At 43.4% G+C, this 24,632-nt stretch overlaps 1 protein-coding gene across 1 annotated transcript in view; it reads left to right on the top strand.

The window, feature by feature from the left end:
* The window catches only part of CNKSR3 (CNKSR family member 3), a 138,617-nt gene that overhangs the window by 83,722 nt on the left and 30,263 nt on the right, over positions 1-24,632 (top strand). The window contains exons 2-4 of the mRNA XM_007956196.1: positions 15,161-15,324; positions 22,886-23,088; positions 24,208-24,295. Coding sequence (XP_007954387.1) covers positions 15,161-15,324; positions 22,886-23,088; positions 24,208-24,295 — 455 coding nt within the window. The remainder of the gene's footprint in view (positions 1-15,160; positions 15,325-22,885; positions 23,089-24,207; positions 24,296-24,632) is intronic.

Here is a 24,632-nt window from a genome sequence, read left to right as displayed (position 1 = left end):
GCTATTTAGTACCTCCTAGCATAGTGGCTAAAAGCACTTGACTGCTAACCAGAAGGCTGGCGGTTCAAACCCACCAGCCACTCCTCGGAAGGAAGGTTGGGTAATCCTACTTCTGTAGTGATACTGCCTCGGAAACCCAAGGAGGGATCGCTATGAGTCAGGACCGACTCGATGGCACATAACAACAAAAATGCTTCCAGACGGTACTGACTTCTGCCCTTCCCCTGCCCTCACCTGGGGCTCCTGTTGGCTTCTGTCTCAGCTTACTTCAGCAGCTGGGGGGCAGGGATGTTGGGTCCCTGTCACAGTGGGTGGACACTGTCCAGTCTGCAGGGGACAGGCAGGGTAGGATTGTGATACTGCAGCTTGGGGAGCTGGAGTTTACTGGTTTATCATCTTCAGCTGAGCAGATAGATGCCTTTCTCATCAGCTCAGAAAACTCACAGGGGGCAGCCCATTTGCCTGCTGTTTGTTGGGTCACTTGAATCCTTAAGCTGAAGCCCTCCTATTTTCACTTCCTAGGATGAGCATAGCAGAGAGATGTCTGCTATTTCCAAATTTGATTAAGTGATGCATATTTTACCTACATAGTGAAAGCCCCAAGTGTGGTTGTTTCTTGGGTCATTCAGAGTGACACACGTCTTAGAAGATACTGGTTACTAGCAAGATGGTTGAATTTGCTTCTGAAGCAAAGTAGTCCCTTCCCTTCTGCTTCCCTGTTGTCGCTTCCTGTAAGGAACCTGGGCCGGGGACCTGTTGCTGTACGGTCTGTGGATTTGGTATCTCCCCAGGGATGTGCAGACCAGCTCTGCCCAAAGGGTGGAGCGCTCGAACTTCATTAAATTGTGTTTTGCATCACTGTTCACGTAGCTTGGCACCCTAAGAAATGGACAGCCGTGTGGCCGTCCTCATAACCAGTTGTTCCATTTCATCAGTTCTTAATGGAGCTTCCCGCGTCGCAGTCTTTGGATCTTTATCAGGTGTTTGGCTCTCCCATGGCTTCCAAGGAGAGCAGGGAAGCCGTAGCAATGAGCTGCTTATGGCCACAGCCCTGACCAGGGTAGAGAAACCTTCCTTACACAGTATTTCTCTTCTTTCTTTAAACATTTTTATTGTGATTTGAGTGAAAGTTTTCAGAGCAAACTCACTTTCCATGTAGCAGCTCACATACACTTCTTATGCAGTATTTCTTAAGGCCAAGTTTGTTCCCTGGCTATTTTTTATCTCCAGAGATGCTTGGGATTTAGGTTTTTGGGCAGTTTCCTCCCTTTTTCATCTTCTGCTGATAAGGCAGGGGACCTCCAGTAGCTCTGACATGATGCAGAAGCTCTAGCCCTGAAGGAGCCAGCGACGTCTTCTCATCCAGTTTTCAGATACCGTTGGTAGCCGTCGTACCTTTCTGCAAACCAAATGTAGCCAGAAGCCTAGCAGCGTGACTGATGAAGTCAGCTGCAGTTGTAGTGGACGTGGGGTGGGCTGTAAAGGAGGCCTGTTCACACACAGATGAGGAGCCCAAGAATTAGCACTAAGTCATCGAGCCACTGTTACCCAGGTAGTGCATGGAGTGAAGGCCAGTAAGAAATCCAGCTCACCTTGATAGAAGACACATCAGGAGCTGTGCAGCCAGGGGCTGTGGGCAAGGAATGGACAACAACAAGGCACGAGGAACCTTCTGAGGTGATAGAAAGGTTAGCTGTTTGGGCCCGCCCAGCAGCTCAGTGGGAGAAAGACCCGGTGATCTGCTCCCACAGATTACAGCCTCGAAAACTGGGGGCCAGTTCTGCTGTCACATGGGGTCATTATGTGTTGGAAATTGACACAGCAGCGCCTAACAGCAACAACAGGGAAACGTTTATGTGAGTCCCTGGGCAGTGCAAGTGCAAATGGATAGTATGTTTGGCCGCTGACCCAAAGGTTGGATGTTTGAATCCACCCAGATTGACCTCGGAAGAAAGTACTAGTGATATATCCCTCCCCCCGCCCCCCCCCCCAAAAAAAGAAAAAGAATAGCTCTTGGAAACCCTGTGGAGCGCTTCTACTCGACTCACAGGGGGTTGCCAGGAGGCGGATTCGACCTGATGGAGATTTTTTTTTTAAAGAAGCTTACATCATGGTTTTGGTGTCTATATGATTGTGTAGATATGTCAAAACTCATCGAATTGCAAACTGAAAGTTGATAAATTATATTGTGCATAAGTTGTATGTAAAAGAAACAACTGACTAGAATGGAAAAGAAAATAATTGGATAAAAAGTTGCAAAGGGTTTCTAGACATGTTCAGGTATTTTTAGAGGGGAGAAGTGGGGTAACTTCTTAATTTTTCCTTTACATTAGTAGAATTTTATAAAAATGATTCTTTCAAAAATGGAAGAATTCTTGATTGAGGCTATTTTTCCATGTGGCAGTTCTATCAGCACGTTGTACTTGTCCACTGTTGCCAGTTAGACTAGGGACTGACTGGCAAACCTTTCCTGTAAAGGGCCGCATAGTAAATATTTCAGGCTTTGTGGGCTTGAGAGCAATGGCTTTGTGCCATATGGTCTCTGTTACTCACCTGTGCATTGCAGTGTGAAGCAGCTATAAACAGTATGTAAATGAAAGAGACTGGCTGCGTTTTGACAGAACTTTACTTAGGAGCTCTGGTGGCATAGTGCCTAAGGCATTTGACTGCTAACCAGAAGGCTGGCGGTTCAAACCCACCAGCCACTCCACGGAAGGAAGATGGGGCAATCTACTTCTGTAGTGATACTGCCTTGGAAACCCAAGGAGGGGTCGCTGTGAGTTGGATCTGACTCGACGTCAGTGAGTTTGGCTTGGTTTGGGTTTTACTTACAAAAACAGACAGCAGGTTGGATTTGGCCCTTGAGCTGTACTTCACTAGCTTGTGAGTTATACTTTTTTTTTTTTTTTGACGTTTTGGAGAAACTCATTGAAGTGGGAATTCTCTACATCTCACTAATAGGATGAGTGTTACAGAAAGATGGGGCTGCAGAGAAGATTGGAAGAGCACAGTCCCTAGAACACTTGGGGTGTCACACTTAGCTTGTCGACTTGGATCTGGGAAGGACAGGCTGGTTTTAGTCTGGTGGAATTATGGAGGCTGAGTGAGCAGGAAGAAGGAACCGAGCTTGGTGACCTGTTTCTGGACTACTGGAGAAACCCAGGAAAGAGATCCCAAGGGCAGCAGTGACCGTGATGGTGGAAAGAGGGGACAGCTGGCAAAGTCAAGAGAACTTGAAGGCAGATCATTGAGGAGGAAGAATGTGGAGGAGGAGAGGGTGACCGGTTTCTGGCTTGGACAGCTCTAAACCCTGAGGTTCCAACACAGGGAGGACAGCAGGAGAGAGGTGGGCTTGACGTGGAAGGTGCAGAGTTCAGGCTTGGTGGTGTTGAGTCTTGATGAGTGAGCCACATGCAGCAGCAGCAGCATGGAGATCTGTAGTGTCCAGGTTTTTGATCGTGCATCCCCCTAGGTAAGCAATTTACTAGCAAACCCCACAATGATAGACATTTTCTAAAGGTAATATATACATTTTACTACGCTAACACGTATACAGTACAACATGAGAGAAACAGACATTTTGTAAAGATAAAATAAAAGTTGATGTTGGTAGCTGCCATTGAAGTGACCCTGACTGACAATGAGATTGGACCGTTGTGATCCATATCAAACCAAACAATACCGAACCGATTGCTCTCCAGTCAATTCCAACTCAGGGAGACTCTATAGGACAGGGTAGAACTGTCTGGAAAAAAAATAAAGTAATAGCCCGTAGAGTTTGCAAAGCTGTGACTCTTTATGGATGCAGACTGCTTCATCTTTCTTCCACAGAGCAGCTGGTGGGTTTGAAACACAGACCTTTTGCTTACCACCCAAATGCTTTAACCACTGTGACACCAGAGCTCCTTGAAGCACAGCGAACATCCCAGTAATCCTGATGATGGTGCAGGACCGAGCACTGTTTCTTTGTGTTTGGCATACGGTTGCCGTGAGCCAGAGTGGACAAGATGGCAGCCAACAGCAGCATCACGTGTTGGATCCAGGGTGTCACAAATTGGGAGAGCTGCGAGCACTGATCAGGATGCATGGTTTTAGAAGTCTGTGAGTTCCCCAATAGTATGATTAGGTATAAACACAGCCCCCTGGCCTTGTTGTCTTTCTGCTGGCTCAGACATTCAGAACTAAGCTCTTGTCTCCCTGTAGAGGGTGACGGCCCCAGTACAGTGCCTGACACGTGGGAGTTGCTCCATAAATTTGTTGAATTAATTTGTATTTGTGTGTGTGTGTGTGTGTGGTTGATTCTCCTCAGTTAAGAACACAGGGTACTCAAATCCTTGACGTCCCCTGTCACTTGGGGCCTTAAAAGTTCTGAGCAGGGTGAAAGTCTCGGGCTTTAGCTAAGTTGATTTCTGAATCAAACATTTCTTAAAAACTCTGGTAAAAAATGCCTTTATGGTCTAAGTAAACAAACAAAAAAAAAACCCAAACTCACTGCCGTCGAGTCGAGTCGACTCATAGTGACCCCCTCCTTGGGTTTCCGAGGCTGTATCTCTATGGAAGTAGATTGCCCAATCTTCCTTCTGAGGAGTGGCTGGTGAGTTTGAACCATCAGCCTTCTGGTTAGCAGTCAAATGGCTTGGGCACTAAAACATAGTCTAAGTACTCAACTAACTCACTGCCATCGAGTCGGATCTGACTCATGGTGACCCCTCCTTGGGTTTCCGAGGTGGTATCACTACAAAAGTAGATTGCCCAATCTTCCTTCTGAGGAGTGGCTGGTGGGTTTGAACTGCCAGCCTTCTGGTTAGCAGTCAAATGCCTTAGACACTGTGCCACCAGCACTCCCCAAATCTTTATGGAAGTAGACTGTCCAGTCTTCCTTCCACAGATTGGCTGGTGGATTTGAACCACAAACCTTGTGGTTAGCAGTCAAATGCCTTAGGCACTATGCCACCAGAGTAGTTGCTGTGAAATGCTGCAAGAACCCTTCTGGGTCCACTGTGTTCATGGTAGAAGCTCCGCTTTTGCTGCCTTGAGCCTGGTAGGCTAAAAGCCTAGCCATGTGACAGTCCTTCCAGTTGGTTTCACCCACAGGACAAAGGGGGCCATCTGTGTAGTACTTTCCATTTAAGTAGCAGTGGAATGTTTTGCTTTCTATGGCCTACTTAATGATCTGCTTAAATCTTGTTTAGAAAATAAGAAGTGAACATTGTTGTTAAATGCCTTTGAGTAAATTTGGACTCAGTGAGCCCATGTGACAGAGTAGAATGGCCCATGGGGATTTCTATGCTGTCATCTTTACAGGAGCAGATATCAGTTCTTTCTCCTTCAGAGCAGCTAGTGGGTTTGAACCGCCGACCTTTTGGTGCACAGCTGAGCACTTAGTCATTGCACCACTAGGGCTCCTGAAGAAGCGAAATAGCCTTAGATATTTTGAATTGGAGTATTTTCTTTCACTTCTTCATCTTCATGTACAAATCCTTTTTACACTGTAGGAGGATTAATCATTGTTAGGATTATCGCTAGCCGCCATTGAGGCGGCTCTGACTCATAACAACCCTATGTCTGACAGAACAAAATACTGCTCGGTCTTGTGCCAGCCTCACAGTCCTTGCTATACCTGCGGCCATCATTCAGCCACTGTATCAATCCATGTCATTAAGGGTCTTCCCCTTTTTTGCTGACCCTCCACTTCATGAAGTATGGTAATCCTGCTCCAGGGAATGGTCCCTTCTGACAACATGACCAAAGTAGGTGAGACAAAATCTGGCCATTCTTGCTTCCAACGGGCATTCCGGTTGCACTTCTTCCAGGACAGATCTATTACCATGGACTTCTGGCAGTCTATGGTATTTTCAGTATTCTTCTCCAACACCACAACTCAAAAGCATCGACTCTTCTTCGGCCTTCCTTATTTGTCGTCCAACTTTCGCATGCATATGAGGCGATTGAAAATACCAAGACATCTTTGCTTGTCAGCACTTTAAAGAGGTCTTTTGCAGCATATTTGCCCAGTGCAATATGTCATCTGATTTCTTGCCTGCTGTTTCCATTGGTGTTGATTGTGGAACCAAGAAGTATGAAATCTTTGACAACATCAATCTCTTCTCCATTTATCGTGATGCTGGTTATTAAGCCAGTTGTGAGGATTTTCATTTTCTTTATGTTGAGATGTAATCCATACTGTAGACTATAGTCTTTAATCTTCGTCAGTATGTGCTTCAAGTCATCTTCACTTTCAGCAAGCAAGGTTGTGTTATCTGCATATTGCATGTTGTTAATGAGTCTTCCTCCAGTCCTGATGCCATGCTCTTCTTAATATAGTCCAGCTTCTCAGATTATTTGCTTAGTATACAGATTGAATAAGTATGGTGAAAGGATACAACCCTGACGCACTCCCTTCCTGATTTTAAACCATGCAGTATTGTCTTGTTCTGTTCAAACAACAGCCTCCTGGTCTATGTACAGGTTCCACATGAGCACAATTAAGTGTTCTGGAATCCCCATTCTTCTCAGTGTTATCCATAATTTGTTATGATCTACACAATTGAATGTTTTTACATAGTCAATAAAACACAAGTAAACATCTTTTTGGTATTCTTTGCTTTCAGCCAAGATCCATCTAATATCAGCAATAATATCCCTCCTTTCACGTCGTCTTCTGAATCCACCTTGCTTTTCTGGAAGTTCTATGCCAATATAAGGCTGCAAGAATTTTTGAATTGTCCTCAGCAAGATATTACTTACATGTGATATTAATGATATTGTTCGATAATTTCCACATTCCTTGGGATCACCTTTCTTTGGAATGGGTACAGATACGGATCTCTTCCAGTCGGCTGGCCAGGTAGCTGTCTTCCAGATCTCTTCGCTTTGATGAGTGAGTGCCTCCAGTGCTTCCATCTGTTGGAACAGCTCAGTCAGTATTCCATCAATTCCTGGAGACTTGATTTTTTTTTTTTTTTTACTCAATTCTTTCAGTGCAGCCTCAACTTCTTCCTTCAATACCATTGGTTCTTGATCATATGCCACCTCCTGAAATGGATGAACATTGACCAATTCTTCTTGGTACAGTGACTCTGTGTATTCCTCCCATCTTCTTTTGATGTTTCCTGCATCATTCTGTATTTTGCCCATAGAATCTTTCAATGTTGCAACTCGAGGCTTAAATTTTTCCTTCAGTTCTTGCAACTTGAAAAATGCCGAACATGTTCTCTTTGCACATTTCATTATAGTAATTGAGTTTGTCTTCTCAAGCTGCTCTTTGAAATCTTCTTTTCAGCTCTTTTATCTTCTCATGTCTTCTATTTTCTTTAGCTACTCTCCATTCAAGGGCAAGTTTCAGAGTCTCTTTTGATGTCCATTTTGGACTTTTCTTCCTTTACTCTCTTTTAAAAGACCTTTTGCTTTCTTCATGGATGATGCTCTTGATGTCATCCCACAATTCTTCTGGTTTTTTGTCATTGGTATTCAGTGCATCAGATCTATTCTTCAGGTGGTCTCCAAATTCAGGAGGGATATGATCAAGGTCATATTTTGGCTCTCATGGACTTGTTTTAATTTTCTTCAGCTTCAACTTGAACTTCCATATGAGCAGTTGATGGTCTGTTCCACAGTCAGCTCCTGGCCTTGTTTTGGCTGAAGATACTGAGCTTCTCCATTGCCTCTTTGCACAGATGTGGTTGATATGATTCCTGTGTACTCCATCCATTCCTGGTGTACTCCTGTGTACACCATTTATGTTGTTGAAAAAAGGTATTTGTAGTGACTAACTTGTTGGTCTTGCAAAATTCTATTATGCGATCTATCACTAAGGCCATATTTTCCAATTACCAGTGATTCTTCCTTGTTTCCAACTTTTTCATCCCAATTGCCTGTAATAATCAACCCATGTTGATTGCATGTTTAGTGAATTTCAGATGGCAGAAGTTGGTAAAAAATCTTCTATTTCCTTCTCTTTGGCTTTGGTAGTTGGTGAATTGATTTGAATAATAGTAGTACTGACAGCTCTTCCTTGTATAGATGTATGGATATTATCCTATCACTGACAGCACTGTACTTCAGGATAGATATTGAAACATTCTCTTTGATGATGAGTGCCACACCATTCCTCTTCGATTTGTCATTCCTGGCATAGTAGATCATATGGTTGTCTGATTTAAAATGGCCAAACTAGTCCATTTTAGCTCACTAACACCTAAGATATTGATCTTTATGCATTCCATTTAATTTTTGAAAATTTCGAATTTTCCTAAATTCATACTTCTTACATTCCATGTTCTGGTTATTAATGGTTGTTTGCACAATTTCTTCTCATTTTGAGTCATGCCACATCAGCAAATGGAGGTCCTGAAAGCTTCATGAAGGTCGATTCTACTGTGAGGAGGCAGCTCTTCCCCAGTCATATTTTGAGTGCCTTATGACCTGAGGGGCTCATCTTCCGGCATTATATTGGTTAATGTTTCAGGGCTATTCATCACACTTTCCCATAACATATTAGTGTTTCACTGCCATTCATAAGGTTTTCACTGGCCAGTTCTTTGAGAATGAATGGCCCCTTCCTTCTTCCCAGTCTGTCTTAGTCTGGAAGCTCCACTGAAACTTGTCCACCATGGGTGATGCTGCTGGCATTTGAAACACCGGTGGCATAACCTCCAGCCTCACAGCAACACACCAGCCACCACAGTACGACAAACTCACAGATGAGTGCTGGAGAGGGATTATTCTCAGTACATGGCAAGTATCGCATCACAGACTGGCACTGGGAGGCTTGGAGTTTTATTTGGTTTGTGATATTGCTCTTATTGTGGAAATGACCTCCTTTTATCATGAAACATTGAAACTCATGGCACATATAACAGTGTGATGTACCAGTTTTCATGACATAACAGTTTGCTTGTCTTTAGATACCTTTACCTGCTGACTTGCGTGAGAAAACAAAGCCCAGTGATTTTTGTGCATTGGTGTGCTATGTTTATGAGAAGTTCTTTTTCTTTCTTCATGAATTCATTTATTTATTTAACAAAAATTTGTTGAATCCCAGCAATGTTCTGGACGCTGGAGGATAACCAGTAAGCGAAAGGGGGGCTCTGATTTTGTGGTGCTTTTATTCTGATACGGATTCTGATATGGATCATAAAACATTTTCAGATGAAATCAGTGGTGACTGCAGGCTCTCTGCTGGGTCACTTTCTGGGGAAGGTAATGATGTGGGCTATCGAGATTGTGTTTTTCTCCAGGGTTACTGGGTGAGACATCACAATTTCTGTGTCTCTCTAGCAGGTTTGACTCTGGATGCTTGAAAAACTGAAGACATGAGTAAATCGCCATTTTATTTAATAAAATTTGGAGTCCTCTGTGCTGAGCAGTGTTCTAAGCCACTCATAAATAGCAGTTTATTTCATTTTCATTATACCCATTGTAGTAGGTAGTGTTGTAATCCTTGCTCTGCAAATGAGGCTGCAGAATAACCTCACTGAGCTTACCCACCTAGGGTGCAGTGACTAAGTGCTTGGCCGCCACCCACGAGGTCGGTTGTTTGAACCCACCAGCTGTTCCACGGGAGAAAGAATACAGCTTTGGGAACTCTCCGGAACAGTTGTTCTCTGTCCTACAGGGTCACTAGGAGAGATTTGACTTGACAGTAACTACAGCAACAACAACACTGCCTGGCTCCAGGAACGGCTTAACCACTGCCCTTTCTCTTTCTACATCTGGAACTAGAACTTAAATTGTTTTTCTTTTTGCATTTGAGATTTCTTTGAAAGTTTAAAATTATTCAGACAGATTTAGTGAGAGTGGGGGAAGTCCTAGGAGCTCTAGTGGCACAGTGGTTAAAACATTAGGCTGCTAACCAAAAGGTCAGTGGTTCAAACCAACTAGCCGCTCCGTGGGAGAAAGATGAGGCAGTCTGCTTCTGTAAAGACTGACAGCCTTGGAAACCCAATGGAGCAGTTCTTTCCTGTCCTCTGGGGGCTCTGAGTTGGAATCATCTCGATGGCAGTGGGTGGGAGGTCATCTGTACCTTCTTAGGGAGCTTCCCATTCTGTGCCGTTGCTCCCTCTTCACAGTTGAAGGAAATGGTCTCACATTGAATTGGGTTTAATTTAATTTGTGTAAATTATTGCATTTAATTTTACTTATTATGTGTTTCTCTCAGTCCTCACAGACTTTCTATAAGCTCTTGGAGGCAAAGGCTTGACAACCAGAAGTGTTTTGTATATTTGACAAATAAGCAAAAGAATATGGCTTGCTACACATTCTAAAATGTTTAGAATGGTTTAGTTAACTGAAGATTTTTCCTTCCTTGTGGGATTGTATAATGCTTTAATTTAGCTGTTTATCAATGTTTAATTGTATTCCAAATGGTAGGCCACAAATTCTGGGTCCCATGCTATTTAAAACCTAGCTCATTCAATGTATAGGTAACTTAAGGGAAAAGTCTGTAAGCTGCTGCTGCTGTTGTTAGCAGCTGTCTGGCCAGCCCCCAGCTCATGGGGACCCCATGCACGACGAAGCTAAACACTGCCTGGCCACGTGGCATCCCCACGGTGGGCCGCACATCTCACTCGCGCCCCCTGGGACTTTCACTGACTGATTTTCAGAAGTAGATTTTCAAGCCCTTCTCCCCAGCCTTAGTCTGGGAGCTCTGCTGAGCCCCCCTCAGCATGACGCAGGCATCCACTGGCAGGGCGTGGTGGCTGCACCCGCGTTGCTTTGGCCAGGGATTGAACCATGGTCTCCCTGGGAGGTGAGAATTCAACCACATGACCACCGCGGCCCCATTTGTGCTACTATGGATTGTGGTTTTAGGTCGGTAGCAGCAGGGTGCTTCTACTGAAAAATTCTCCTTCCTCTCGAAACTTTGGATTATTTGGGGTTGGCTTCTGGCCCATTTCTCAGGGGAATGTTCTTCATGTTCTTCAGTTCTCACTCACTGATACCTGTACGCTTGGCCCTACCGAGAACCCTTATTGCACCTGTCACATCAGCCATCTTCTTGGGCCTGAAACAGTCCCTTTCTACTCTAAATCTCTTTCTGAAATTTCATTTCCTCACTGAGACTGTTCTTTGTTAGAAGAGGCATCTGACCTGACCTTCACATCTCCTTACCGTTCGTGGCTCCCTCCTTGTAGTGTTAGTGGACTAATACCTTGTGCACATGGACAGTGTTACTGAGTCTCCTCATGTTATGCTTGTATTTTGTGCCGTGAACTTGCTTGGCACGGTAAGCATGGATTTCAGTTCTGCTGGTCTTTAGCACGCGGGTGCTTAGCAGCTAACTGAAAGGCTGGTGGTTTGAACCCACCAGTGGCTGTGCAGGAGAGAGACCTGGCATTCTGGTCCTTTATAGATTACATTCTAGAAAACTCTATGGTGCAGTTCTCTCTGTCCCATGGGGACGCTGAGAGTTGAAACCTTCTTGCCAGCACCTAACAACAGCAATAAATACCTTTAAGGTTCTGTGTTGGTATTGTAGTAACTGTTTTGTGATTAGGCCTCACTGCTTGTTTAGGAAGATGCCGGGAGAGGAATTTTTATAAAACCCCATGTTTGCCAGGTAGGCACAAAAGAGCAAAGCTTGTGTGGAACAAACTTTAATTGAGTTTGAGCTCTTCTGTATTAAGCCCAAGAAAATGACTATCAGCTTTCTTCCCTTGGCATCTTACCAGGTACAGGATGGTGTGGGTTATGTAACATGCACCAGCCCTAATTTCTTCGTCTCTAAAATGTGAACGGGAGCTGCTGGGAAGCTCTCCTTGCCTGTTGGTCCTTGTCACTGTTGGTCCTTGTCACTGTTGCCTGCTGCACACAGATACTGACTGCCCCTCTGCAGATGACTCTAAGGAGCTCTGGTGGCACAGTGGTTAAGGCATTTGGCTGCTAACCAGAGTGCCAGTGGTTCAAACCCCCAGCTGCTCTGTGGGAGAAATAGGAGGCAGTCTGTTTTAACTTAGCTGTTTATAAATGTTTAATTGTATTCTAAACAGTAGGACAACTGGACAATAGGCCACAAACTCAAACAGCTTTGAAAACTCTATGGGGGTTGCTCTGAGTCAGAATCAACTCAAGGGCAGTGTTTTTTTTTTTTTTTTTTTTTCCTGGAAGATAACTCTTGGGGGGCATCTTCTGCTGAGATGGAGCCTCTACAGCCCCTGTGGACACCTGTCCAGGATCTTGACTATATGGTGACCATTGCCTATGGACCACACCACAGAAGCCACTTGTGGCTGAGGGCTGACAGGGTGAAGCTGGGTTTATATCACGATCCCAGCTTCACTTATTGTGTGACTAAGCCCCTCTGCTAGACAGATGTCACCTTAAGGAGGGTGGGTTGGTTCCAGATGGTTACCATAAATTGTACTTTTTCTTCTCTCTTCTTCCTATATTTGGTAGCTCTAAATAGTTACCAGAAAATCAGCCTTCCATTGTCTGTCTGCTTGTATCTCATCAGGAGGGAAACGGTGGGAACTTGTGGTGCAAAGATACGTAGGCCTCCTTCTTGTTTTAGTGGCCATGGAGTCCATTCCGACTTGTGGAGACCCCATGTGTTTCAGAGTAGAACTGTTCCCTAGGGTTGTCTTGGCTGTAATCGTAACAGAGGCTCATAGCCAGCACTTGAGACTTTAGTGTTGTGAAAAATAAGTGCTCGATGTGGGTCTACTTTTTCTAGTCCAAAGAAATACCCACAAGACACAGGTTTTGTGAGGGTTAAGTGAAGTGTGTGTGTATTTGGAGGGGGACAGCTGTGTAACTTACACACTTATAACTTCTAGGGGAATTGAGATTTTTCCTTTTTGTTGGGATTGCATTTATATAAACCTAGTCTTTCAAAATATAAGGTGATGTTTATTATTATGTTTGAATAGATTAGATGATTCAGGGTCTAACTTTATTCTGGTAAAACCATTAAACATTAAGTTTACTAGAGAGATTTCTGTATAGCAATAAAGACTCAAGTTCTAGTTGGCTTACCTATTTTAATAATTATTATAATTTTTTTAAAGCATTAAAATACAGCACTGTTCACAGTAGTGTTTGACCTGTAAAATGTGCTATAAGGTAACTTACTCAGCATTGTGTTTCTCTGGGACCACAGCTGGTACCATTTTCTTCACTTTTTTTTTTTTTTAATTGTGATTTGGGTAAAAGTTTACACAGCAAATTCATTTTCCATACAGCAGTTCATACACATGATTCATGACATTATAATCCCACAATGTAACAGCTCTCTTCGCACTTCCTCCCTGTGGTTATCTTTTCCCTGTGTCCTTCTTTCCTGTGTACTCCTGCCCTCTGAGCTATCTTCCTGTACTGCCCTGCTGATCTCCTGTGGTTGATTGTTCTAAAGAGTGTACTACCTGTTGTAAATGTTTATCTTTTATGCCTGTCCATCATTTGGCTGGAAGCCACAGGAGTGAGTTCAATTCCAGGCCTGAAGGGTAACTAGGAGCCATGGTCTCAGGAGTTTCATCAATCTCTATTGGACCAGTAAGCCTGGTCTTTTTTTATGATTTTGAGTTTTATTCCACATTGTTCTCCCACTTTATCCAGGATCTACTGTACTGATCCTTTTCCAAGTGGTAGACAGTGTAGCTGGGTACCATCTAGTTCTTCTGGTCTCAGGATCATATAGGCTGAGGTTCGCATGGTCCACTAGTCCCTTGGACTAATTGTTTCCATGCTTCTTTGGTTTTCGTCATTCTTCTTTGCTCTGGATGAGAAGAGACCAATTGTTGGATCTAGATGGCTGCTTGCAACTTTTAATTGGTACAATTTTCCTTGGATTCTATATTCATAAGGATTTTTTCATTTTCAAGGGACAGAAACCCAAGACAAACATGCTTAAGCTGAAAAGGAAATTTGTGTCACCTTAAGTGAAAAATTCTAAGGGTAGAAATATCTGTAAGTGGAGTTAGTCCAGGGGTATATAAGATATCATTGGGGCATTTTTCCCTCTCTCTCATAAACACTGCTTCCAAATGTTTGTTGGATTTATTTTCAGACAAGTAATCAGAAAAATGACTGCCAGCATCCCCAAGGTTGTATCCTTATGGCTTCCAGTTGAAAAGGAAGGAAAAACCTCTCTTTTCCTGGCTCTGTGTATCAAATACTAAGGAAGATTTTGATTGGTCCTGCTAGACTCACATGGCCATCCTTGCACCTATGAATGGCTAGCAGATAGAGTGCTATGCACTGTGGCAAAGCATCTTGATTGACAAACCTACTGGGAAGAGAGGGAGTGTCTCAAAAGAAGGGTTGCTTAGCAACAACAATATATGCTAAGTATCTATACTAGCATTTCAAATCAACAAAGGTTTAGTGATTATTACGTTAGTTTATAAGGAATGGAATTGTACTACATTCATTTGAGAATTTTGTATATTGAAAACCTGTTTGAGATGACAAGCTGTCACTCCAAAAGTGTCCATTGGGTAGGATACACATCATATCGACCGTCAAATAGTGGCAACACAAATTATATTGCTGAGATTCATTGAAATGTGGGCTTTTTTTTTTTTTTTTTTTTTTCCTATTTCTGTATGATTGCTTCATCAACAACAGCCTCCTTTTCAGTGAGACCAGAAATGGATGGTACCTGTCTATCATGTCATTACTGAACACTTTAATCAAAAGATTCTATAGGAGAATCCTGATCCCAAAGGGGAAAATGTGGAATAGAATTTCAGTTCTCATGGAATCCAGACTTTCTGGAGGCAGTGAGGCTTGATGAAACCTCAAGACTATTGCCCTGAGATGATCTCTGGTCCTCAACTCATGAACCCAAAATATCCCCTGGAGCCTTCTTTAAACCAAACAACGATCTAGCTTAACTAGTAAAGAATGTTCACTGTGAGTTTTGTGCTCTTTTTAAAAACTTAGTATGTGGGATCAAATTGTTAACAGCACCTTGAAAGGTTACAGGAGAAGCTTGAGGGAAGAGAGTTTATGCCAGTAGAGGAGGAACAAGTCAGAGAAAGAAGGTGTGAATGGCTGCACAATTGGAAGGATGTAACCAGTGTCGCTGAATTGTACATGTAGAAACCGTTGAATTGATGAATGTTTTGCTGTGAATATTTGGAACAATAAATGTGAGCACTTTTTTGAGTAAGAGAACCAAATGTCAACCATGACCTTCCTTTCTTTTCCCCTTTGGTAGGGTTGGATGACTGCTTGCAGCAGTACGTCCACAAGTTCGAACGGGAGAAGATCAATGGGGAGCAGCTGCTGCAGATTTCGCACCAGGACCTCGAGGAGCTGGGTGTCACCCGCATCGGACACCAGGAGCTCGTGCTGGAGGCTGTCGACCTTCTCTGTGCGCTGGTTAGTTCAGGAGAAGTGATGTGCACTGTGCTGGTGCTCTTGAAAACCGCCTCTTAAATCTTCATTGTTTCAACCTCCACATATCCCAGTTTTCTTAATGGTCCATTGATGTGAAGTATGAGCTAAGGATAATACAGTAAGAGAAGAGAACAGGGCTTCAAAATCCAGCAGTGTGTGTGTTGCACAGCAGCCAAATCTCTTGACTGGCACAGTCACAAACAGTGATGCCTTGCTCAAAGATGGTGGCTGACCTGCCATGTTAAATGTGTGTCACTCTCTAGTCTTAGCAATAGTCCACTTTCCCACTCCTGAAAGGACTCAGTACATCTCTTCTGATTTTCCCATTCCAGAGCTTCAACCCATAATTTTTCCATTCTGGTTATTATTCTGCTACACTCAACGTTTTAAAAATTCAAGTCTGTTCCAATTTTGCTTCTTGGGCTATGATTGAATCAGTTTGAATCAGTTTGAAGCCCTGGAATAAAGAGTTTTCTAGATTACGGTCTGGCAAGCTATGCCCTGTGGGTCAAACCTAGCCCATCATGTTTTTGTAAATAAAGTTTTGTTGGAACACAGCCATGTCTGTTCATTTATGTGTTAGCTGTGACTAGAAGCACTTGGTGGTGCAAATGGTTAATCACTTGGCTACTCTTTGAAAGGTTTGCTGTTCAAATCCACCCAACTCAGAGGCACCTGGGAAGGAAGGCCTAGCCACCTGCTTCCAAAAGGTCGCAGCCATTGAAAACCTGGAGCAGCACAGTTGTACTCTGACCACATGGGGTTGCCCGGGGTTGGAATTGATTCAACAGCAACCGATTTGGTTATGGCTCTTGTACTCGTGGCTTTTGGAGTAGCTGAGACTAAGACCACATAGTTCCTCACAGCCCAAACTCTACACCATCTTGTTCTTTACTAAAGAAGTTTGCCACTCACAGAAAAGACTGCATTAATCTTATTTTCTTATCTTTTGTAAGGAATAAAGAGATGGAGAGAGTCCTGGATGAAAATGTCACTTTCTAAATTAAAATGAGAAAAGGGTTCTGGTTTTCACGTCTGTTTTCATCATTATATAAGGCATTTGAGTTTAACAGCTCCTTGTGATATTTAAATAACTGATGCTTGTACTTAAAATAGCCTCTAAGATGGTAGCTAGATGGGGGAAACGAGAAGCTGTTACATTTTGCAGATCCTGAGTTTTGGCTTTCATGTGAATGAATGAAATCCTGCCTAGTTCTGGCTCCTCGTGTTACCCCTATGTCCCCCGGGTAGCTACTTGTGGGGTAGGCTAAGGGTACCTGTTAGGGCATTTTGTTTGCAAACTGGTTGGCACAGGAGGGGAAGTCTCCTGTCACGGTGCCACGCAAGGAGGCAGTTTACTTAAATGCCAGGATTGGGACAAACCCAGCAGCGTTCAGGCTGGTTAGTAATGCTAGGAACGCGAGCCAGGGCCATATACAATGACATCACTGAGAACGGTGGGAAAGAATGTGCCGCTGAGGATTTTGCCACGGCTGCTCTGTGTTCCGCTGATTGTATAACACTCGCCGCATTGTGTGTATTCTTCTTCTTAAAATGGACAGAGCTTGTCTTCTGCTCCGAGATGCACTGTTCCTGTTTAGGAAAGTCATGGGGAAATTATTTGCACTTGATAAATGAGCTGCCACAAGGGAGCCACTGTGGCCGAGTGGTCGGAGCGCGTTGCCCTGGGAGGCTTGGTTTTTGAATTCCAGTCTTGGCTCTGCTGCGTGCAGCTCGTTCTGTGACCTCAGGGGAAGTGGTGGTGTCCTTACTCTTCGTGAATACAGTCACATTCACCTCAGAGGTGGCTGTGTACACAGGTGTGCCAGACGATGTCTGAGCACCCTGTTTTTTATTACAACTGTATGTTTTTTATATAATAAAACATTTCTGAATCTGCTTTTATGGTACTTCCTGGGCATATTGCTTTTCTGACGTTTGTGCGGGTTCTGTCTGCAGATGTGAACTGTTTCTTTCACGTTCTGCTACTCCTTTGAGGACAGGTGAATGACTTTGAAGTCTGCACTGGGTTTGAGGAGGTGGAAGGGTTGACTGGAAGCACAGTGTGTACATTACATGGGATAATGGGCATGTCAGATGCCTCTGGCCATTCTCCATACTGTTCTCCCTTCCACCTCTTAAAATACTAGATTAAAATGAACAAAGCTGGACAAATGCCAGAACCTTCAAGCTGTGTTTTATCTCCTACAATTTCCTTCTCATTTCCTTTGTAGACAAAGTTTTGACCTCAGACTCATTCTGCACATGCCTTGTGCGGTGGAGTGCCAGGGGACACATGTGCCAGAAGGTTCCTTGGAGGATACACAAAAGAAAATGCTCTTTTTGAGATTCAAGTAGAGTTTTACTAAAACATCTTTTATCTTGATCTAATGTCCCTCTTAAGATACTCTTATTGTGATACATCTATGCATTAAACCATCTATTTAGTAATTTACATCATATAGATCTTTGGGCGTACAGATTGGTGATAATTTTTTGCCTCGAATGATTTGACAGTTAATGTGTTTGTGCACTTGGCCCCTGGTGATAGAAAAGAGGCTTTCTGTAACATTTTTGTAACTTAGTTTAGTGAGTGCTGATTTTATGGTGAACAGGAAATGCCTGGAATTAGAAATAAGGAAGGGAGAAGGAAAAAACAAATAGAACCACTGAAAGTGTTGGAACCAAGAGAAGGGTAGGCAGTATGGACAGGAACATAAACTAGGGAACAGCTATTGATTAAGACTTCAGTATGACTGGCCAGATGGATCTTAATTAGCTAGGCATGGTTAGAGAACAAGGAGAAACCACCTTATGTTAAGGTTGACCTTGGCCAGCTGGAGTGGCTTCCAAAAAGCAAACCAGTTGCCATTGAGTTGATTCTAACTCTGGGCAACCCCGGGTGTGCCAGAGTAGGGCCGAGCTCCCAAGGTTTTCAGTGACTGATACTTTGGAGGTGGCTCATTGGACCTTCCTTCTGAGGTGCCTCTGGGCAGATGTGAACTTCCAACCTTGTGGTTAGCAGCTGAGCATGTTAGCTCTTGGCACCACCCAGCAACTCCAGGACCTGTATTATGAGGCAGAACTAGGACCACTTTCCAAGATCAAATTCAGAATCTGAGCCCAATTGCTTTGCCTCTGCCTGGGCAGAAGGTAACTGGGATAGACACTAAGAGCAGCTCTTTCCAGTAGAAGAGCTACTAGCCATATGTGGCTATTTAAATTGAAACAAACTGCAATTAAATACAGTTTGTTCCTTGGTTACACTAGCTACATGTCAAGAGCTCAGTAGCTACATTGGCTAGTGGCTACCATATTGGACACAGAGAGAACATTTCTTCATTGCAGGAAGTTCTGTTGACAGTACTGGTCTAGAGAGTGTCATTGAGAGCAACAAAGTGTGGTTGTAACTTGTGCTCTTTGCCAAATCAGTGAGGCCCTGGTTTCCTGAAGATTCAGGCAGAGACAGTGGTATGTTTCAGGGTGAAGCAGGTTGGGGAAGGAAACAAAGTTGGATTCGATACACATGTTAGGTGATGCTGCCTAGATGTGTGGTTAAGTGGACTTTCTGTCAAGTAAGATTGGTTATCATTTACCAACAACAAAGCATTAAAAACCTTACCCTTTCTTTGGAGGAAAGACTGTGAAAGAATGGGAGTCTTTTCCAGCTGTTTGTGTTGACTTGATTTTGCTGTGACCTTATTAAATGCCTTCAGGAGAACCATGGATGTTTCTTAGGTTGTAACTTAACTGACACAAGTCCATAAGATGGTTTTCATTGTTTCCCTGCCATCCCTTGATCACTTGTGTTAGGCCTCACACACAGCTAGTTGGAATGGAAACAGAGGGCAGAGCATCTGTGATGTGTCCTGAGCAAAAATGGGAATGATTTTGAGGGACCAGAAGAGTGAGAACTCTCTTTCCCTCTCCCATCTAGAGTTTCTTTTCTCTCTGCCAGACCAGGGAATGAGCCCCAATGGCTGGCCTGGAATGAAGTGAAACCTCAGTGGGGCCTTTTTAGTATGTGTGTATTTTTTAGAGATGTGTTTCATTTGTTGCTTAGTTTGTATCTTCTTGATGCCTCATCTTGAAAACAATTTCTGAAAGAGATGTGTTTTACAAAAAGGACTGGTGAAAAATCATCAAAGCTAGTCTGAGAAGTTTTCGCTTTCTGTCTTTCATTGTGGGGCACTTAAGTCAATAATCCTTTCCTGATTATGTTTGTACAGTCGAGGCTGTTTTGAGCTAACATAATCAGTGTTTTGTTCTGTCCTAACTGTGCATTACTGTTGAAGGGGGGAAGGGACCTTTCCTGCCTTCCTTGTCTCCTGCCTTCTTTTAAAAATTACACTCTATTACAGCTAAAATAAGTTTAAAATACGGGCAAAGAATTCTGACGGCATAGTGGTTAAAGCATTAGGCTGCCAACCGAAAGGTTGCTGGTTCGAACCCACCACCAGCTCCATGGGAGGAAGATGTGGCCTTGGAAACCCTATAGGGCGTTCTGCTCTGCTCTAAAAGGGTCACCATGAGTCAGAATTGATTCAATGGTAGTGTGTTTGGTTTTCTGGGTTTATAGGTAAGCCTGTATATCCTTTAGTCCCGTAATTTTTGGGGGAGGGAGGGGTAAATCAGGACAAATTAGATGGAAAATAAAGAAAATCAGTTAATAAGAAGCTACCCTCCCCCATATCTTAGCATTCAAAGTGTCAGGCTTGTGGAAGATTAAGATTTAAAATTTCTTGTAACAATAAAACACATTTAATCTTCTTTTGAGTTTAGAAGTAAATGTTTAGTATAGTAATAAAAGTAGCAAGTAATTTATGGTGGCGTTGACTGTAGAACTTTGACTTTCTTGATTTTTAGCTCTAAATTCCTGCTAAAAGTTGGCAGTTTGAGTAAATGGACAGAATGAGCGGACATTACTTTTATCATAGTGACAAGTCCTTAAAAACAAGCTGTGTCATGTGGATTCTTTATCATCAACGTATGAGTTTTGAGTCTCTGAATTTAAAAAGCGGTGATGGAAATGTATCTTTTTATTTTTGTGTTCTCTACTGAAGAACAATTGAGGAGCTCTGGTGGTGCAGTGGTTAAAGCACTTGGCTGCTGACCAGAAGGTCAATGATTTGAACCCACCAGCTGCTCCATGGAAGAAAGATGCAGCATTCTGCTTCAGTAAAGATATACAGCCTTGGAAACCCAAGGAGGGTCACTATGATTGGAATCCACTCAATGACAGGGAGTTGTGTTTGTTGTGTTTTGAAGAACAGTATCATATTTTAGTCTCTAGAATATGAGAGTGAGGAAGATAATGAATGAATATATCCAGATAGGAAAGGCCTGTTAGTACACATACTTCACTTGCACTGTCATACCTAGAACCAAAAACCAAACCAAATTCACTGCTGTCGAGTTGGATCCAACTCATAGCGACCCCTTCACTTTGGTTTCCAAGGAGGTATCACTACAGAAGTAGTTTGCCCAGTCTTCCCTCCAAGGAGTAGATGGTGGGTTTGAATCCCCAGCCTTCTAGTTAGTAGTCAAATGCCTTAGGGACTACACCACCAGAGCTCCTCTGTGATACTTTGTTAAAAAAAGCTTGCAGAAGAGTTACTAGATCTGAGAAGTTTTATTCTTTAATATATTTATGCTTCACTCTTTTCAGCATTTGTATATAATCTTTTAAAAATTATTATTTTTTTAATTTTATTGAGAAGTAATATAAAATTAAAAGTTAAATAAAACTTATTTGAAGTAAAAAGTGTTTTCAATAAGGCTTTGATGAATTATTTTAAACCACTAGGTCAAAATCTTTGGTTGTTAACTTACATCTTGCAAAAAAGTTCTTGGAAACTTTGAAAAAGAAATTTTTTGCCAACTTTGTGTATTTCCGCTTCATAGATCTTGACTTTGAAACATGATTTTCCTTCCCTGGGCTGTCAGGGAAGGACCTCTGTTGGCACAACAGTTAAAGCACTCAGCTGCTAACCAAAAGGTTGTCAGTTAGAATCCACCAGCCACTGTATGGGAGAAAGATGTGACCATCTACTTCGATAAAGTACCCTATGGGGCAGTTCTCCTGTGTCCTCTGGGGGCACTGTGAGTCAGAATCGACTTGATGGCAGTGGGTTGGGGTTTGGGGGCTGTCAGGAGACACAAAACTGAAGGAGCCGGCTTAGAAGCAGCAGGAAGAAAAGGAGCTCCCGAAGGTGATCTTGGAAGAGTGAGGTGGGGGATGGTGGAAGGCATCTGAAAGGAGCTCCTTATATAGGAGCTCTGGTGGCATAGTGCCTAAGGCACTTGACTGCTAACCCGAAGGCTGGCGGTTCAAACCCACCAGCCATTCCTTGGAAGGAAGGTTGGGCAATCCTACTTCCGTAATGATACTGCCTCAGAAACCCAAGGAGGGGTCGCTATGAGTCGGGGCTGACTCGACGGCAAATAACAACAACAACAACAACAACATATGGTACAGGGATGGAGTAGGCCGAGATAGAATTTTTAGGTGTTTAAAAGCTGTTAGCTTCCCAGCTTGTTCATTTTGCTGGATCTGGGCTCACTAGCCAATTGGCCTCACATCCATCCTTTTTTCTGCTTAGTCCATTTGCTCTTCCTTGGGTGGTGTGCGCAGAAGGGGGAGCCCCAGCCCAGGGCTCAGAGCTTGCGCTGCGTGCGGATGCCTTGATAAGAGTCCTGACCCCACCACTCAGTAGTCGTACAACTTTGGACAGTAATTTAACACTTTCGTGCCCCGTGGTAGAGGCCGGGGATTCTGCTCAGTATCTGCAGTCTACAGAACAAGGAGCTGTGGTGGCACAATGGTTAAGTGCTCAGCTCCTAACTGAAAGGTTGGTGGTTTGAACCCATGCAGTAGCTCTGTGGGAGAAAGACCTGGCAGTCCACTCCCATAAAGATGGTTGTTGTGTGCCGTCAGGCAATTCTGACTCATGGTGACCCTGTGTGACGGGGTAGAATTGTCCCAGAGAGCTTTCTAGGTGGTGATCTTCACAGGAGCAGAAACCCAGGTCTTTGTTTTGTAGAGTCGCTGGTGGGTTTGAACCACCAACCTCTCAGCAGCCAACTGCTTTACCATTGCACCCCAGGGTTCCTTGTGGCCTAGAAAACCCTATGGGCCAGTTCTCCTTTGTCACATGGGATCGCTGTGAGTGAAAGTTGAGTCAGTGTCACTTAACAACAACAACAACAACAAATGCACAGTATAGTGCTCCTCCTCCCCCCCCAAAAAAACAGCAAAAAATTATCTGGCCCCAAAAATCCGTAGTTCTGAGGTTGAGAATCCTTGTTTTGTATTCAGTGGTCAGGCCAGGATGTGAGTGATAAGAAAATGCTGTCCCTGCCAAGATCTGTAGGAAGAATGTTTCAGGAAGAAGAATTTGCAGATGAGTTCAGAGCCATGGGCCAATTCAGATAGGGTGTTGTGGCCATTGTAGGAATTATTCAAGTTACCAGTGGTCTTTGAGCTATGAGAGTTTTGGGTATTGTCGGTTGTTTTGAATTTTTCCGCTTTTATTTCCCACAGAATTACGGCCTTGAGACAGATAATATGAAGAACTTGGTTCTGAAGCTGCGAGCTTCTTCCCACAACCTACAGAATTACATAAGTAGCCGGCGGGAAAGTCCAGTTTATGACGGGAGCTCCTCACGCAAGCCCCCCAACGAGTTCCTGACCTCGGTGGTGGAGCTCATTGGCGCTGCGAAGGCCTTGCTGGCTTGGCTGGACCGGTGAGTGAAGGCCTGCCGTTCTTTTCCTGAGAAGGGGAGGCTCTGAGATTACAGAAGGCTATGCTTTGTTTTAGGAAAAAGAACCAGTTGTCCCTTTCATGTCCTTTTCACCAGAACTCTCCAGGAGCTTCAGATGAGTGGTCGATTTTAGGCACCTTTAGAAGTTACTAAGGTTCCTAGATAGCACAAGTGGTTTGCCTTCTGCTGCTAACCTAAAGGTTGGCGGTTCAAACCCATTCAGTGACATTATGGAAGAAAAGCCTGGCCAACCACTTATGTAAGGATTACCAAAAATAAAAACCATTGCTGTCAATTCCGTTCTGTCTTTCAGCCCCTATAGGACAAGGAGAACTGCCTCATAGGGATTCCAAGGCTGTAATCTTTCTGGAAGCAGACTGCCATATCTTTCTCTTACAGAGCGTCTAGTGGGTTCAAACCGACCTTTCCGTTAGGAGCCGAGCGCTTGACCACTGCACCCCGGGACTCTGTCTCTGTAAACATTACCACAAAGAAAGCTCAGTGGAGCTCATTTCTTTTTTGTAACATGTGGGGTCGCCATGAATCAAAATCGACTTGTTAGCAATCAATGGTTTGGAAGTTACTTAAAAGGTTAATGTTGTTATGTGCCGTCGAGTCGGACCCTCCTTGGGTTTCCGAGGCAGTATCACTACGGTCGATTGCCCAACCTTCCTTCCAAAGAGTGGCTGGTGGGTTTGAACCACCAGCCTTCTGGTTAGCAGTCAAGTGCCTTAGGCACTATGCTACCAGAGCTCCTAAAAGGTTAATAGGAGGAACAAATTAACCTCAGAGAAGAGTGAAACTGTGATAATGGCTGTGTGATACTGAGAGTAAGCAGTAAAGACTGAGTATTTGGTTGGCATGGAGATTGTTGTTGACTTCTGACAGGCTGTCAGTTCTCTTGTCTCATTTTTTTGATGTGTCTTTATCTAGCACTTCTCTCTTTTCTATTCACATCCCTCCTTTATGTGTTACTTGAGAAAAACAGTTCTATAATCAGTCATTTAAATGAGTTAATAGTTGTATAGCTATGTTTGTCAACATACAGTGTGGGATCCCAGTGATTCTTGTTTTTTAAAGAGAATTTTTGTTGCTTTCCAGGGCTCCTTTTACAGGGATCACTGATTTCTCAGTAACAAAGAACAAAATTATTCAGCTTTGCTTGGATCTGACGACTACTGTCCAGAAGGTCAGTGCACCATTGGTGGTTTCTACATTTTTTCCCTTCCCTTTTCCTCTTCAAAGAGCTCACGTGCAGGTAGGATGTGCCATCCGCTTTATCTCCATCAGAATCAGAGACAGAGGCTTTAGATTAGATGCACTGTACAGGTGGTTGCAATGAGAAATGACCAGTGGCCTTCGGATCAAAGGTTTCTGGTACTCTCTTTCGTTTTAAAACAGTCAAGTAAATAGTCCTGTATGTCCTCTAAAACGTCAGGGCACGTAATTTTTTAAATAGCAAATCTGGAATGATTTGGTTTTGCTGTAGTCTTTGCTCTGTGCATTTTACTGTATCTGCTTTGTAA

The sequence above is a fragment of the Orycteropus afer genome, unplaced genomic scaffold (assembly GCF_000298275.1).
Source record: "Orycteropus afer afer isolate SDZICR_OR568_19922 unplaced genomic scaffold, OryAfe1.0 scaffold00581, whole genome shotgun sequence".
Lineage (NCBI taxonomy): Eukaryota > Metazoa > Chordata > Mammalia > Tubulidentata > Orycteropodidae > Orycteropus > Orycteropus afer.
This window is presented reverse-complemented; position numbering and strand designations above follow the sequence as displayed.